The sequence below is a fragment of the Pelodiscus sinensis genome, chromosome 4 (genome assembly GCF_049634645.1).
Source record: "Pelodiscus sinensis isolate JC-2024 chromosome 4, ASM4963464v1, whole genome shotgun sequence".
Taxonomy (NCBI): Eukaryota; Metazoa; Chordata; order Testudines; family Trionychidae; genus Pelodiscus; species Pelodiscus sinensis.
The window spans coordinates 120,148,308-120,166,496 of record NC_134714.1 but is presented as its reverse complement, the minus strand read 5'-3'; the positions used below and the strand labels follow the sequence as shown (position 1 = coordinate 120,166,496).

Genomic DNA, 18,189 nt, shown 5'->3' with positions numbered 1-18,189 from the left:
AACCCAAATACCTTTGCCCCACTTCTTTCCTGCCCCTTCTTTGAGGCCCTGCCCCTGCTCAACCCCTTCTCCGAGGCCTCACTCTGCTCAGTCCATCTCCCTTCCTCCCCCATCCTCACTCACTTTCACCAGTTTGGGGTAGCGGGTTGGGGTGCAACCTCTGGTCTTGGTCCAAGGGGTTCAGCATGTGGAAGGGGCTCCGGGCTTAGTCTAAGGTGGGGGATTGGGGTTCAAGAGGGGTTTCAGGGTGCAAGCTCTAGGAAGGAGTTTGGGTGCAGGAGGAGGTTCAGGGCTGGGACAGAGGTTCAGGAAGCAGGGTCTGGCTGGGCATGTATAGCTGAGATGGCTTCCAGGTGATGGAGCAGTGGGGTTAAGGAAGGCTTTCTCCTGCCCTGACCCTGAACCACTCCTGAAAGCAGCTGGCTTGTACAGCATTGGTTCCATGGCACCAAATGCTGCCCCTCAACTACAGGCACTGAGCCCACAGCTTCTACTAGCCACAGTTGCCCATTACTGATCAATGGGAGCTGCAGGAGTGGTGTCTGTAGGCAAGGACAGCATGTGGAGACCCCCTGCTCTGTCTTTCTCAGGGGCTGCAGGGACATGCCAGCCACTTCCAGGAGCAACGGTTACCATAGGGATAATTACTCCAGCCACAACAGGTTAGGCATTTTAGAACTCACTACTCAAAGAATTAAATTTAAGCACAAGAGATAAATGAAAATTATGAAATAGACCAGTCAAAAACCAAAAATAACCCACTTTGCGAGCAGTAAAAGAAGTAACAACAACCCGTGTGTGTGTGTGTGTGTGAGAGAGAGAGAGAGAGAGAGAATGACAGACACACACACACACTCTGTGTGAGAGTGACAGCGATTTGCATTGCCAAGTCCCCTTCATTCTCTGTGAAGATGGGGTATAGGAGTGGGAGGAGGAGGGACACCCTGACATCAGCACCCCCTTTCTCTCTCCCACACCCTGAATAACAAGCAGGAGGCTCCCAGGGGGGCAGTTCCAAGGAAGAAGGGAGGGGCAACTGAAGTGCCAGCGCTTGATAGCTTCCTGGCCAAACCAGTTGATCACCTGTCAGAGGCTCCAAGATTTACCGGTAGATCCTGATCTACTGGTTGTTGACCACGGACCTAAACCCGTCTTTCCAAGCTGAAGAGCTGTTGTGTTGGTCTCCCCTCACCCTTTTGCTGCAGTGATTTGAAGACCAATGTGCCTTTGCGTGACAGCCTTTGCTACTGGATCGATACCTCTTCTTTCATTTTGGTATCTGAGCCATTAGATCATACTTCAGAAATTTTCTCAGATGTCCCTGCATTTACCTTTGCTCTCTGCGGGTCGTGTTATAGTTGGCTTCTGCGGCGATGGGGATTATTTTTGCAGTCCACATATCCTCCTTCCACAGGCTGTAAATCACATAACTGATAAAAAGCCGTTTAATTCAATTAATCTTCCAGCTGGAACACATTTAGAAGAATGTTTTCTCTCTAAGGAGCCAGTCACTTCCAACCATGCTGTCACTCACTCTTTGTATGTCATGACTTGTGTTTGCTGGACAAATATTATGCTTTGAGGGCTGCTGTGGTGGAGATATGATAGGCCCCTTATGGGAAGTGAAGGGGATTAAACCTAAAAGGTGAGTTGCCCTGTGGGGCCTCAGTATGTTTTTTCCTCTAGGACCTGTGATAAGGCTCCCAACCCAGCTGACAAGAGCAGAGAAGGCCAAGGACAGCTTTGTATTGGCTTGTAGCCCTGAATCCCTGTCTTTAAAAACAAACCCGAGTTTGTTGTCACGCATTGTCCAGGGCTGGCTTTTCCTTTTCAGTGTTAGTGGAGAAAACCAGAGAGAGGGGAAGGCTTTGGATGGTGCCAGGAAAAGGGAGGCCAGCAAAGGCTGGTTTAATAGGGAACTAATGGGGACTCTGCTGTGGAGGGCCAGTTCCACTTTAGCCAAATGTTTAACTTTTCTCCCTCTCTCTGTCCGAAGCTCTGTGTGCTTCTCTTTGTAAGCAGGTAGCAAAGCACACAAAATGGGGACAAACATGGCAGAATTTCCAACGGGAGTCCAAGTACCTACTGAAATTCTAGAGAAGATGGGTGGGCAAAAGGGCCTCTATAGGCTGCATCTGGCCGCCAAGCGGGTTGATCTGGCCTGCAGAGATCCTGCTGCTCCCCAGGCCAATTACGGTCTGGGGGCGGGGGCGCGCACGAAACTTCCTCCCGCCCTGGCAGGACCACGCAGCACTTTAAAGAGCCACACACTCCTTGCAGAGCAGGAGACGTCACGTGCTCCCTCACACCCACGCCCTGATTGGCCTGGGGATGGAAGGAGTGCGGGAAGTTTCCTCTGCCCTCCCCCCAGACCACTCATGATCTGTGGGTGGGGTAGCCCAGAAGCATCCTGGCCCCACCCTTTCCAGTTTAGGCCCCACCCCTTCCGGGGCCCACCCCGTCTTAGGCTGTTTTTGAAATCCCAGCCATGGCTGCCCAGTCACAGTGTAGCCTTTTACCTCATGCTCTTACTTCTTTGCTCATTTCCTGTCTTGCCTGAGAAAGCTCTTCCAAAACAGAGAGGGACACAAATCCTCCTTCTTCAGTGCATTAAACCAACCGCTAACAAACAAGGGTTAGGAGGGATCTTTCCCTTGGGCCTGCGGCAGGTTATTCCATTATTGCCATGTTCAGAGCATCTTCTGAAGCAGCTGGCACTGGAGGTACTGGGGACTGGTAATCTCTATGCTCCTAAAGGAAACAGCTTATCCCAGAGCAAAGTACCCTATAACTTGACCTAGGGATGTAAGCGACTAATCGACTATCCGTTAAGCAAAAGCTTACTGGATAGTTGACACACTAGTTGACTAGTTGCTTCCCCCATCCCTTGCTGCCTCTATTAGAAAGAGGCAGCAATGGAGAGAGGGGGAAGGAGAGGGTGCTGGGGGGAGCCAGTTTAAAAGAGAGTTTCCTCCAGCTCCATGGAAGGGGACAGGGGTGCAGTGGCGGCATTCCAACTTTGAAATGTATAAGATCCCCAGCAGGAGGGCATTTGTCTAGTAATGTAAACTCCTTCGGAATGCAATCGGAACAGCTGAACAAAGGATGCAATGTCTTACTTATTTGCCTCCCCTGTATCTCCACATCCCAGGTTATGAAGTGACTCCTGCCAGGTGCTGGGGAGATCTGCAGGAGAGGCCAACTCTGTACAGCAAATACATTTAAATAACCATTGTGACCCTTGGAAGCATTAGCTCAAGGTTCCCCCCCTCTACCAAAGAACTCAATGGATCTGTGCTCTGATCTACTAAAGTAAAGTCCACGATTCTGTAGGGCAAATGTGAACTACACCAGCGGAGCTGGACAGACTAACGGAATGGAGTTTGTTGTAAGTTTCTAGAGGGCCTAACCAAGATCAGGGCGTCATACTAGGAATCTTACCTATGCCCAGTTAGGGAGAGTCCCTGACCCCAACAGATTTGCAATCTGAATAGACAAGTCAGAAAAGCGGTGGGAGAAAAGAATAATAGTACTTCCTACTTACAGATGAGGAGCTGAGTTGCAGTGAGACTGAGGGGAATTTTTGAAAGTGCACTGGTGTAGCCTAAGCCAGCTCTCTCTGTCTTCAGTAGCTACAGCATTAGACTGAAGCCCGGTGGACTGGTCTGACCTAGTAAATGCCCAATGTGCAATATACCAATGCTGACAGGAAATGTGAGCCCTGTTTACCCTTTGGGTCAGAACATGAATCACGGGATACAATTTTAAGAATATAATTTGCACTGATTTTTCTGAAATAAGAAGCCATTGTCTATATTCATTACCAAGCTTCTGCAATGTATTGACAGGAATATAGAATCAGTGTATCAAACTGTGTAATGAGTTCTCAGTGGGAGGATTTTATTGGCAAAGATCATGTCAAATATAGGTCATTGTTGCAGGCAAAAGAAACTCTTGCTTGTTTTCAAATTAAGATAGTGTCACTATTCAAACAAACCTGAGTATGGTGAGAACAATATTTTTACTGGAACTATGCTCTTCTTTCTTTCTTTAAACTTCCATGGGAGAAAAAAAGAGGGGGGTGGAGAAACTAGGATGGACAGCAACTTAATTTATTTGTTATTGGTTCCACTGTATCTTCAATGGTAAGGCCTTTTCCATCTGTCTGTGTGTTCCCTGAATAAGACTGTGCCAGGTGATCTTTTCTGGCATATTTTATGGCATAGTCACCAAGAAAGATTGCAGCAGTATTAGCACAGCCTGCTACCTAGTTCAGGCTAATCTCTTCCTGCTGAATAAACACCACCAAGGTTTTTGGATACTTTCCTGTTTCCTTGAAAAGATACAGTCCACTTGAAAGTTCGTCAATTAAAAAAGAGAAAACTGTAGTGATGTAGTTCCGGATATTATACCTGCTCCTGAGTTCCTGGGCCACCTGTTTCTTTCCCCAGTTGGGAGGGGGAAGTTTGCTTATTTTTTCACTATTGTCCCTGTTTTTAATGGATTTTCTCCCCTCTGTGTTGCTGTATGAAAATAAATCTCATGCAGTGGAAAAAGTGACTTTGTTAACTTTAAAAACAATGAGCAGTCCTGGCACCTTAGAAACTAACAAATGTATTATCATGAGTTTTCATGGGCAACAGCTCACAAAAGCTCATGATATATTTGTTAGTCTCTAAGGTGCCACGGGACTGCTTGTTGTTTTTAAAGCTACAACTAATACGGTTACCCCTCAGAGGCTACGTCTAGACTGCAGGCTTCTTTTGGAAGAAGCTTTTCTGGAAGATATCTTCCGAAAAAACTTCTTCTGAAAGAGAGCGTCTACACAGCAAAAGCTCATCAAAAAAGCTATCTGCTTTTTCGAAAGATAGCAGCCATTCAGTGTGGATTCTACCTTGCATTTAAGCTGTGATTACTGGGAACAGAATGGCCACCAATGCTCCTGTGCTTTTTCCTCCTTCCCCTTCTTTCAAAAGAACTCCCTCTTCCCTGTCCGCACAAGCCTTTTTCCGAAAGAGCTCTTTTGCAAAAAGGCTTCTTCCTCATAGAAAGAGGTTTACCAATGTGGGAAAAAAACCCTCTGTTCTTTTGATATTTTTCAAAAGAACGCAATTATAGTGTGGGCGTAATTGAAGGTTTTTCAGAAAAACTGCTGTTTTTCCGAAAATGCTCTGCAGTGTAGACATACGCTGAGACTTCATTAACTTTAGCCTTTTGAGCCTCAAATTAATAGGTATCCGAATTCCTTAGGCAGTTTTGCAAACCTCGAGTTAACTAAGAATTATGATTATAGTACTGTGGTTGGTGCATAGAGCTGCTCTTTCGTCCAGTGTGGCAGTAAGTGGCTGAGGAAAGCCACTGTGGCTGGGTGGGATGGAATGGGAGCTGCAAGGTGTTAATTAAGGGCCACTCTAGAGGGAGCCAGGGCACTAGCAGAGGCAGCAGGAGCTGCCCCACCTCAAGAGTCTCGATTAAAGGGAGGCAAAGGCACGGGGGCTGCACTTGGAAATTTGACATCTCCTGTGTGTCTGTGGCTGTGAAGGGCCAGATATTTGCTTCCTGCCACTGTGGGAAAATCACTGCCAGCTCTGCTATACAGCCGCTCTCCGAGTTACGAACCAACACTTGGTCCGTAACTCAAACTGTTCGTAACTCGGATCCCATAGAGTTACATGGCGACCGCGCTGTTCGTAAGCGTGGATCACCGTTTGTAACTCGGATCCGCATTTATGACCTCTTTGGTCATAAATGCGGATGGTCGTAAGTGGAGGTGGCCGTAAGTCGGGGAGCGGCTGAATTCCTGTGCTGGTTTTGGAGCTTTCCACTTGGCCAAGTGCTGGATAACATGGCTTTTAGGGGAAATGATTTTGTATGTGACCCAGTAATAATCCCCAATAGCTACCACTGTCTGACTAGGGCACAAATGTCACTGTGCTCTGCCTATATGTTAATACTGCTTCCATAGTAACTTATGTAATTGCCAGAAGGGCAGAGGAGAAAGCAGAGAAGAGTGAGGAATAAATAAAGTAAGTGTCATAAACTCGATTGGAATGTAAGGACTTGTAAAGTTTTTGTTGCCTCATGCTGTAAAATCAACCTGTGATGGAACCACTCACCAGTAGTACGCTCATCCCTAACGCCTGCAATAATAATTTAGAAGAGGGGCGGGGAACCTCGGGGGCCACTGACCCAAATTAAAATCGGTCAGGGGCCACCCAGAAGAGAGAAGCAAAAACAAACAAACAAACAACTCACAACACCTCACTGACCTTGTCCCCAAGTGAGGAGGAAAAAACCCTTCACAGATGTGGCCCTCAACTGAGAAACAGGAAGAAGACGACACTCCCTCACCTCAAGCTCCAGTCAGATGAGTTTGGGGTAGAGCGTGCAGTACTGAGGCTCAGGGCTTTTCAGGGACAGATTAACTCTTCAAGGGGCCCGGAGGGATGCATTTGTCTTCATGCAGCTCTGTGCGTTACATAGAAGTGCCCCCTGTAAGCACTGGCCCCTGCTGCTCCTAGTGGCTGGAATTGGCTGGGAAATCGGAAAAGGGTTTTTCTTCTCTCCTCATTCTCAACAAATGTCTAGATTGTTTTAAACTCAGAACTTAAAAATCATCTTTGGGCAGAGCCCCAGGCAAGGCCAGATTTATGCCATTTGATTTCTCAGACATAAAATCTCCGCACAAGCAGCTTTGCACTTTCTCACATGGCACCCCTTAGGCATGGGAGGAGCTCTCTGCAAGTAGCCAGCTCTGAAAATAACAAACATTCTGAACATACATAGGCACTTACTGATCCTGGTTCTGAACACTGAGACTGGGCACGTCGTTTAGCCAGTTGGCGTCTCAGTTTTCCTGGTCTGCGAAACAGCAATTGGACAGTCACTGTCTGCTAGGAGGGCTGAGTCATTAATGTTTGTACAGCGCTCTGAAGATAGATAAGGCCTGCAAGGACTAATACAGTGGTTCCCAAACTTTTTGGCATCATGCCCCACTTATTGATTTTTGAAAAAACCCTCCCCCTCCCCCCCCCCCGGCCAAAAAAAAGCAGCAAAACTTGTTGAGGAAAAAAAAGAACTGAGCGGGGCAGCAAAACTTGATTTGAGGGGGGGGGAGGCTGGGTCGCCTAGTGCCCCCCCCCCCCGGAATTTCTTCACGCCCCCCCAGTTTGGGAACCCATGGACTAATAGATGCCCTGCTCTCCTTTCGTACCTTTTCCAGCCTTGAATGAAGATGAAGAATTCCATACCTTAATTCCCTACAAGCTGTCAGAGACAACATTGTACGCAGAGAAGAGCCCACAAGTCCCATCCACCCAGGAGCAGCATTAGTGTAATGAGGTGCTAACGGCCACCAGTATTTTAATCAGGTCACTTTAGACCTATTTTCAAGCCTCCTGTTGACACAAACACCACCAGCCTGCAGCACTGTTACAATAAAAAAGAGACTAGAGACTTACTAACTCTCTCGTATGTCATGTCCAATTAGGAAGGGTCTTATTTGTACTCCAAAAATAGCCAGGTACAAACACACCCACAGATAATCCTTGCCCCAGCCCACGTCCAGACTAAATAGACAAGCTAGAACCCAGCTGTGAGGAGATACAGGTACTGCATGGCCAAGCACTGAAAACCACAAGTTGGACACCAAAAAGTGAGATTGGTTTAAAAATTTTGAGATCTCCCCACAAAATAGCTGGTGGGGGTGGGGAGTGTTGCCTTTTGGCTTGTGAGCTTTCAGGTCCCACTTTCAAGCTTTAGTCTCCAAACATAAGGTTAGCAGCTCACTACTACTTTTTATTGTTTTCATGAAAGCTGGGATTCTCCTGTGACCAAGAGCTTAGGGGGGAGGGGGCTTTAAATAAAACATCAGCTACCGTGAGACTCACGATTAAACTCATGAGAGTTGGCAACAGGCCCAGGGAAGTAAAGTCATTTGGCCCAGACCATGCAGCAGGGCAGAGATAGACCCAGTATGGTCCTCTACCCTCTCTAGTTCACACTGCCTCTCTGGCACTGCTCAGCCCTGCTGGAAGCAAGTTTTGTGTTGTTCAGTGCTGACTCTTTATAGTTAACTAAAAGGCATAGTGATGTGGGATTAAATCCCCATTTGCACCCTCTGTGGGCTCCCTGCCTCAGTGAAGCAAGGCCTCCTGGGAGCATCTTGACTGGCGATTGATTCCACTGTGTCTAGGCTGGGACACTGAGTCCTAGGCTAAGGCCTAGGGTCCATTTCCACGAGGCCTTGTGAGGGAAGCTGTCCCACAGGATCTGGTGAGTGTCCTTGCTGCCTGCTGGGTCACAACAAAGCCTCTGGCAGGAAAGAGCTGCTGTAACCCGCACAACTTGGGTCCCATTCAGCCCAGGTTTGAGGTTGGTTGCATTCACCGTCAGCTCTTCAGGCAGTGTGTGCGTTAGAGCTGTGCAGCTATTGGATTCGGCGCGTGTCCTGCATCACACTACAACCATCCCATAGGGAAAGTGTCTGCTTTACACCGGCAGAACCAGCGACCCATCCAGGCATCCATAGAAACCGTATTAAGGTGCCACCTCCATCAGCCCAGCTGTGCCAATACTGGCTTAGACTGAGATGACCATTCCCATCCAGGATCATGTAAATGAGTTTCCTACCCAGCTGGCCTGGGAGCAAGATAATCTTGAGGGTTCACCCATCCTTCCCTAGTATGTGCATCTCATTCTAACCTATAGTAAAAGGTCCTGTTGTTTATTGGTTTGATCTTGAAGGCAGGGGCCCTACTGCAGCAGCCCATGTGGCTTCAGGTGAAGCACTGGGCACAGGACCTGTAGTCTCGGTGAGCTGTTCCTCAGGGATGAAGATGCCTGCTCTGTTGATGCAAGCTAGCTGTAGCTCTTGGGCTGCTGGAAAGCTGACCGTTCTGCCCCTCAGTTGGCCAGCACTTGGATACTTCTGGACTAAAATCCCCAGCATCTCTGGGAGTTCTTCTGCCCCAAAGAGTTCCAGTCTCTGTTCTTATGATGGGTATGCAGGTGAAGAAGAATTTCTTAATAAATAGTCACGGAGAGAAAAGTCGCTGAAAGTTTGGAGTGGTTTGCTTACCCTGTTCCCTTTTGTTCCATGTGTTTTTATTTCTGTTCAAGTCAGACCGGGTCACATGAAGGCCAGGGTCAATGGAGCATTCTGCACAAGAGAGAACTCTCTCACCTAGCAGAATTAATTAGCTAACCCTCTAGCTGTGTGATTCAAATCCTTTCAGATTCATTTTCCCAGCAGCAAGACCGAGCTCTTCTAATTAGAAGGCATTTAGTTCTGCTAATTATTTGGGAGTTATAATAAAGTGGGGCTCCTTTGACAAAATGATTATGTGCTGAGGGTGGAGAGTAGCAATTTGTGCTGGAGGTGGTTGATTCCAGCACATGAATAGGTCTCATAATTGGCCAAGAATATCCTGCCTCTTCAGCCTTTTATGTACCAAAAGCAAAGCGCTTTGGGCTGATTATCTATGTGGGCTGTTCCCACTTTTGAAATGGAAATTATTAATGTCTTGATGGGTAGGGTTGCCAGATAACTTCACAAAAAATCCTGAACATGATGGGGGGAAAAAAAGTCTTTAAATTCCTGCTCCCCCCACCAGATGCGGCAGGGGAAAAATGTCCCTGCCGGCCTTCCGTCCAAGAAAAACTTTCTGGGTTTTTTTTTACTGGACAGAAGATGCAATTACCAGACTGTCCTGGCAGTCTTATCGTTGGGGAAGATGAGGCCTTGTGAACATTGTCAGTGATGGACGCGATCCCACCACCACCTAGCTGTTCCTCAGAGCAGGCTTTTCCAGTGTCACACTTTTTTTTTTTCTTCATGACCTCCCTTCTGTGCATTTCTGATGCTGCTCTTCTTGCCTCACAGTTCTTCTCTGCCCACCATCCACAGTACCCTCTAACCCTAACTGGCGCATCTGCCCATCCTTGCATAGCTAGAATCACCTTTATGTCAGTTCCAGGTCACGCAGTGATCTCTGAAACAGCAAAACCGCCATATGTTCACATTCCAGGCAGCCCATGCTCTCTGCTTTCCACACGGCAGACGCTCTGAAGTGATGAGATTGGGGACTCCAGCAAGACTCAGCTCAGTTAACAGATGTGTAAGGATGGTGGTATCGCCACTACCCAACCTGACTTTGGCGCAGGGACAGATTATGTGGTGCTGGAAACCCCGGGCATGAAGCTTTTGACTTTATGGGTCTCTGAATGTGAATTTACTTCACCACAGTATTGAGCAAACTGTGTCCCTTTTGGCTTAGACTGTAATTGGCTTATTCTCCTCTATCTGAGGAGAACAGTGTGAGTAGTGGTGGCTCTCTTTTTAAATAATTTTCCTGTGCTACTGGAGACCCCGAGGCTTGCTGTCTGTGAAGGAATGGAAGCTGGTGGTCTTTTCAACACTTACCATGGAGGAAATCACCTGCTTATGAACTACTGATCTGGATGAACTCCTCTCTCCTGGGAACTTCTGGGCTGCATATAGACTGGCATGATTTTGCGGAAATACTTTTAATGGAAAAGTTTTTCCGTTAAAAGTATTTCCACAAAAGCGTGTCTAGATTGGCACAGATGCTTTTGCGCAAAAAGTGCTTTTGTGCAAAAGCATCCGTGGCCAGTCTAGATGTGATTTTGCGCAAGAAAGCCCCGATCGCCATTTTAGCCATCGGGGCTTTTTTGTGCAAAACAGTTCTTTCCTGTCTACACTGGCCCTCTTGCGCAAGTATTCTTGCACAAGAGGGCTTTTTCCCAAGCGGGAGTGTGAAAGTATTTGCACAAGAAGCACTGATTTTGCACATTACAAAGTCAGTGCTCTTGTGCAAATTCAAGTGGCCAGTGTAGACAGGTGGCAAGTTTTTGCCAGTCTAGACACACCCCTGCAGTATAGCCTGTTACCATCCATACTTGTCACCCACCAAGGTATAGCCACATAACCGGTCTCCTTAGCCATTTGTGAAACTACATAGTCAAACGATGGCTTTGGTGCGTGCCAACCCTGCAGCCTCAGTCCAGAATGTGAAAATCAAGCTGATCATTTTCTGTATAGATTCTGCAGTTAATGATACATGAGCTGGAACAGAGTCCAACTCAGTCTTCAGATGTTGTCAGACTACAGAGCTACAAGAATACTAAGTATAAAGGCTTATTATCTTAAACTGGGAGGAAGGAGTAATGAACACAATTGTAACAATACATACAAACGAATGGGCTCCCAGGCTACGTCTAGATTGCAGCGCTTTTCTTGGATCCCGGAGGATCTCAGAAAAGCAGTGCCTCATCCAAGGAATGCGTCCGCTTTCCCAAACATATTTTCAGAAAAGCAGACGTGCTCTTTCGCCATCCCTGTAAATCTTGTTTTACGAGGAAGAAGGGATGTGTCGAAAGAGGACTTTTTTCCAAAATTTGGTGCTGTGTAGACGCGCCACATTTTGGAAAAGCCACTTTCAAATGAACATCGGAAAAAGATACGCAATTTGCATACTGCAAATTGCATATCTTTTTCTGATTTAACTCTGCAGTCTAGATGTAGCCCCACACAGCTCAACTTCCAGTTTAGTTTCCATTGTTTACCAGGGACCCCTCAGCTTATCTGGAAATCTATATAGTGCATAGGGACATCTGAATAATATACTGTACAGAAATATGTCCTAATGGTTGCCACTGAAATTAAGAGACCGGATTTCTGAATGTATTCAGGAGACAGATCTCTTATATAAAAATGGCATCTTTTTACTCCGTCACTTTTCAAAGCAGAGCCACATTTTAACTTTCCAAATTGCAGTAATGAACAAAAAGTCAACAGAGCGCAGTACATAACTGCCCAGTCCTTTTGTACTCATGTCAGTTACTTCTTGCTTACGTACATGACATTCTTTGTCCTTCCAGCGTATCAAGAATGCAAATAAAAATTCACTCAGCTATTGTTCTTGAACCTGTACAATGGTTTTAATTTCTTGAAAATTAAATACATTCTTTGGCTCATGGTGCTAAATCTGTCTCAATCCCCCTGTACTGCTCACCCCTGCTCGTAACATATTGGAGATTGTTTTCTTTGGCAGCTGAAATTTGCGTGTACCGTGTATGTCTTTTCCTTCCTACAAAATGATATTTTTTTAATTCAAATTCTGTTTGGCAGCTTTTGAGTTCTCAGAACATGTAGGCTTTGGGGATAAGCAGGACAAAAGTTTGGTTTATTTATTTCATTTCCAACCTCAGGTCCCACACTAAAAATTTTCTGATTTTTCTTTATGCTTTAATAAAATGTGGGAGGGGAGTTGAAAGTCTACCCCACATTTTTAAAAAAAGTCAAAAATCAAAGTTAAAAGGGGAGGGGAGGGGAACCAAGCTGAGGAGAGTGGGGAGGTGTGGGCCTTATGGTTTCTTCTCCCTATTCCAAGTAGTGAAAATTCTCCATGATTCCCCACTAAAATGGTCCTTTGTGCGTCAGCCTCCTGTTCTGCATTTTCAGCTCTGATCACCCTAGTGATGCAGATTTGACAGCTGTGGGGGAGCCATCCCTAAACATTGGGAGAAGCTGTGAGCAGAAATCTGAAAGATCAGATAATGGGGGGTAGGGGAGCGTTGCTTTTCCAAAATTTAATTTTCTTTCTGTTTCCCTTGTGCCCCATCATGGAAACCTTCATCCCAAAGGATTTTTTCTTCCCCCCACTTTGCATCCCCCTCCCCACAGCTCATCTACAAAGGAAAGTGTGGGAGAGGCTGCTTTCTGAGCAGCTTTTAATTCTGCTGCAGGGTCATCATTGGGCAGCCATAGCTTACTACTTTCCCCTTGTCCTGCCTGAATAATTCACCCAGCCTGTGGAGTGAATGTCTAGTGCTGGGCACTGAATCCCTGGCCCCTGTAAGGAATGGTTATTTTCCCCATTATGCATGTCAGAAATTAAGGCACAGAGACTCAAGTGACTTGCCCATGGCAGAACCAGAAAGTACACCCAGCTCTGTGCCTTAAACAATATGCTTCCATTAGCTAGTTCTTAAGGATTGCTGGGTTTGTTTAAATAAGGGATTTGCTCCTTCCTGTATCATTTGCTCTTCATTTGTGATCCCATCCTGCTGAATCTTCCCTGGTAACCGACTGTTGCTAATGGAGAACTATGACTTCACTGGAGAAGATGGGCCTGTCTTTGTGTGAGGGCATGGCAAGAGCCAGCCCCATTGTAGTCAGCAGCATGAGCGCTCTGGCGTCTATTCAGCAGTGCCTCTGCCTTGTTTGTGGCAGGCAACCCTTTGGGAGGCGATCGGAGGTATGGCCCTCTCTCTGTTTGAGGCCTCTTCTCCTGCCTCCCCAGTCAGAGACTGAGGGGCTGTCAATATTGTGCTTCCGACCAAGGAGGCGTTACTAGGTAACCTGCAGTGCGTCGGCCTGTCTCTGAAGTGTGTGTGTGTGCATGGTGGGTAGGAGCATGTGTGAGCTGCAGCTCGTTTTTGTTTAACTGTTACAGCTTCCTCCACCGCAGCTGTTGGACTTGCCCCGGCCCTGGCAGGGAGAGCTTTGGAAAGATGGAGAGCCAGAGGAGAGAGCTCCTGGATGCCCTCTGGGAGAAAGATGAAGAGGAAGAAGATGGGATGGCTGCCAGTGCCACCTCCACCTTCCGCCTCAGCGAAGCAGAGGAGGTGCAGGTAGAGATGCTGGAAAAGGCCAGGGAGCTCTTTCAGTTGTGTGACAAGGAGAAGAAGGGCTTCATCACCAAGCTGGACATGCAGGTAAGGGGAGGAATCTGTCCTGCTCTGCTTCCGGGTAGGAAGCTCTGGAGTCCCATGAGACAGAAGGCTGCACTTGGGGACTGATTTGCCTCACACTGCTGGCTGCTCAAGGTCAGGCTACATATAGCCCATGTTGTCTCATGGCTCCACTCAGGTAGACTGTGCCAGTCGCCCGCTGGAAAACAGAGAGAACTGAAGCAGATTGACATTTTGTAATAGCCTTTTGATGGAAAATTTTCATTTTGGAGATGGAGAAGGGGGCGAGTTGTCCACACCACCACTGCTACCCTGGCCTATTTGAGAGCTGGGGGGAGATTTCAGAAATCTGACACTTGTTTTAGTAAAATTTTGTATCCCATCTCCTCACCATGTCCCCTATAAGAGGACACATCACTTGGTTTTTGTCACCTTGGTCTGAGCTATCTTTTCTGGGAATAGTCTCTCTCCTTTTAAAAACTCGTTCAAAGACTTGATTATGATCCTGATGTAGAGAGACACATCTCTCTGCTGGCTATTTTGAGTTAAAATCTTGGAGGTTTCCAGGTGTTCCACAAGCAGAATAATTCTCTTTAGTGTACGTATCGGTACGGTCACACTGGGATTCTGTTCTGCCCCAGCTCTTTCTGAACAATTAACATTACCCACATATACAGTGTTTAATCAACAGGAGCTGTTGAGTCATTTTATGTCGGGCTGTGCAATGCCTCATTCCATGTGCTTTTGATAAGAGGCTCTGTTAAACTTTAGCCAGAGCTGTATGTTTAACAAACATGGTTCTTGTTGTGTGTATTATGGTGCATCAGCTGAGATAATGTCCTGTTGTGCTTGGTCTCTCTCTCTCTCTCTCTCTCTCTTCCCTCCTCCCTCCCCCCCCCCCCCCTTCTTGGTCTATTTAGATTTGTATCCTTATTCTCATGGGGAGCTGAGGCAGAGAGAGATTAAATGACTTGCCCAAGGTCACACAGGAAGTTTGCGGCAGAGCTGGGAGTTGAACCAGATCATCTTCTGAATCGTAGTCCCCAAGATCATTTTTATAGGAGTAGTATGGGTGAAGGAGCTGCTATCACATTATGCAGTACTGCTAACTGGCCACATAGACATGATGATGGTCTGAGAGCCACAGCCAGCCCTCCTCAGTCTGAATGACAGGAAAAGTCCAGCAGATGATAGAGGACAACTAAAAATATAATAGTTGGTACTGGTGGCAGGTGGATTTAAGGCATGAATGCTCCTCAGAACCAAATAATCTGGAGAAAGCAAATTCCCCTCTGCACTGTTGTGCCCATTAATCCTGTTCTTGGGGCTGATGGGCATTCCGAACGACTTCATACAGGCAGTGCCCAAACTAGGCTTTTCTGTCATGACTCAGCTGCATTGCCTTGGTAACTGTAGCATCTCCCTCCTACTAGAATGGGGAGGCAGGCTCTGATTCCGGTCCCCTGGAAGTCATTGCAAAGACTTGAGTTGGGCTGTAGGGTGGGTCCAAAGTTTGGTATTTATTTTGTCCCTCCTCCTGTCTTTCCAGAGGCTGCAGAGTGAACTTCCCCTCACCCCAGAACAGCTGGAGGCTGTCTTTGACAGCCTGGAGCAGGACAATAATGGGTACCTGACGCCTGTGGAGTTCAGCATGGGACTAGGTAAGAGCAGCAGGTAGACAGGGGTAATGCTGTGTGTGTGTCATAGAATCATAGAATCATAGAATAATAGGACTGGAAGGGACCTCGAGAGGTCATCGAGTCCAGCCCCCCGCCCTCAAGGCAGGACCAAGCTCCGTCTACACCATCCCTGACAGATGTCTATCTAACCTGTTCTTAAATATCTCCAGAGAGGGAGATTCCACCACCTCCCTTGGCAATTTATTCCAATATTTGACCACCCTGACAGTTAGGAATTTTTTCCTAATGTCCAATCTAAACCTCCCCTGCTGCACTTTAAGCCCATTACTCCTTGTCCTGTCCTCAGAAACCAAGAGGAACAAATTTTCGCCTTCCTCCTTGTGACACCCTTTTAGATATTTGAAAACCGCTATCATGTCCCCCCTTAATCTTCTTTTTTCCAAACTAAACAAGCCCAGTTCATGAAGCCTGGCTTCATAGGTCATGTTCTCTAAACCTTTAATCATTCTTGTCGCTCTTCTCTGTACCCTTTCCAATTTCTCCACATCTTTCTTGAAATGTGGCGCCCAGAACTGGACACAGTACTCCAGCTGAGGCCTAACTAGTGCAGAATAGAGCGGCAGAATGACCTCACGAGTTTTGCTTACAACACACCTGTTGATACAACCTAGAATCATATTTGCTTTTTTTGCAACAGCATCACACTGTTGACTCATATTCAACTTGTGGTCCACTATGACCCCTAGATCCCTTTCCGCCATGCTCCTTCCTAGACAGTCGCTTCCCATCTTGTATGTATGGAACTGATTGTTCCTTCCTAAGTGGAGCACTCTGCATTTCTCCTTATTAAACCTCATCCTGTTTACCTCTGACCATTTCTCTAACTTGCTAAGGTCATTTTGAATTATGTCCCTATCCTCCAAAGAAGTTGCAACCCCACCCAGTTTGGTATCATCTGCAAACTTAATAAGAGTACTCTCTATCCCAATATCTACATCATTGATGAAGATATTGAATAGTACGGGTCCCAAAACAGACCCTTGAGGAACTCCACTTGTTATCCCTTTCCAGCAGGATTTAGAACCGTTAACAACAACTCTCTGACTACGGTTATCCAGCCAATTATGCACCCACCTTATCGTGGCCCTATCTAAGTTATATTTGCCTAGTTTATCAATAAGAATATCATGCGAGACCGTATCAAATGCCTTACTAAAGTCTAGGTATATGACATCCACCGCTTCTCCCTTATCCACAAGGCTCGTTATCTTTTCAAAGAAAGCTATCAGATTAGTTTGGCATGACTTGTTCTTCACAAACCCATGCTGGCTATTCCCTATCACTTTATTACTTTCCAAGTGTTTGCATACGATTTCCTTAATTACCTGCTCCATTATCTTCCCTGGGACAGACGTTAAACTGACCGGTCTATAATTTCCTGGGTTGTTCTTATTCCCCTTTTTATAGATGGGCACAATATTTGCCCTTTTCCAGTCTTCTGGAATCTCCCCTGTCTGCCATGATTTTTCAAAGATCATAGCTAAAGGCTCAGATACCTCCTCTATCAGCTCCTTGAGTATCCTGGGATGCATTTCATCAGGACCTGGTGACTTGCTGACATCTAACTTTCCTAAGTGATTTTTAACTTGTTCTTTGTGTATCCTATCTTCTAAACTTACCCTCTCTCTGCTTGTATTCACTACGTTAGGCACAGATGTCGAGATGGTACAGAGCCCGTGGGCTCTAAACACTCAACAGTTGGCCCCAGTCCTTCTTGTTTCTCCTCTATCCTATGTTAATATTAACCTAGGTCATCTGCATGTATCATAACCCTGAAATGTCTCCCATGCCTTCTAAGCATTCCTGTCATTCCAGTCCCATAGAACTTTTCTTTGATCAGATTCTTCTGTACTTGCGCATAGCTGCCAGCCGTATCTCTGAATCTCTCTGATTGGAGACAGATGGCACATATAACTGGCCACGTGCCAGATCTGGTCTTCCCTCCAGGTGTTCCCAGCAGGCAGGAAACCCCAGGTCAGTCAGCTGCATAAGGAATCTGGTTTTATGACGGGACAAAATCCACACCTTGGAGATTGGCGCCATCCGTTGATTCCAAGGCCAGAAGGGACCATTGTGATCATGATCTGACCTCCTGTAAAACACAGGTCATAACCCTTCCCCAAAATAATTCCTAGAAAGTATCTTTTAGTCAAACAGCCAATCGTGGTTTAAAAATTGCCTGTGTAGGGCTTTTGGTAAGTTGTTCCCAGGATTAATTACCCTCACTAGTAGAGATTTATGCCTTTATGGATATCTATGAGGCAGCACTTCAGCTGTCCTCTGTGCTGATGGAAGTGCTTTTAGTTTGATAATACAGTGAGGAGCCACTAGAAAATGTTGGTACTGTAAACAGTAGCTGCCGGATGCTGCTCGAGACACAGCTGATGAGAGAGAAGAATGTTTATAACCATAATGTCCTCCAGTTTGTGCACTCCGTTCCTCCAGCTGGTGATGAACTCTTAGGAAAGGCAGTCCCTGCTGGCTTTGATTATTTAAATAACAGGCATCTTGCTGTGTTGGCTTGCTAGGCTAGGCTATGCAGACATTCTAATGGCTAGTTGGTTTAGCACAGAGGGGTAAGATAGGAATCAGGGCCAAGACTTCCCAAAAGTGACTTAGAATTTGGGATGCTTCGATTTGAGAGAGAATAATAATAAATAAATAAAACAGTAAGAGCAGGGGTGGGCAATAATTTTTGCTGGGAGGCCACTCCAAGAATTTGGAAAATGGTCAAGGGCTGCACCCTTCCATGATATTAATGGAGGGCGTGGGG

General features: G+C 46.4%; 1 protein-coding gene across 1 annotated transcript in view; it reads left to right on the top strand.

Moving 5' to 3' along the window:
- The window catches only part of CRACR2B (calcium release activated channel regulator 2B), a 76,074-nt gene that overhangs the window by 11,400 nt on the left and 46,485 nt on the right, over positions 1-18,189 (top strand). Inside the window, exons 2-3 of the mRNA XM_075928240.1 lie at positions 13,479-13,740; positions 15,266-15,377. Coding sequence (XP_075784355.1) covers positions 13,537-13,740; positions 15,266-15,377 — 316 coding nt within the window. The 5' untranslated portion in view covers positions 13,479-13,536. The remainder of the gene's footprint in view (positions 1-13,478; positions 13,741-15,265; positions 15,378-18,189) is intronic.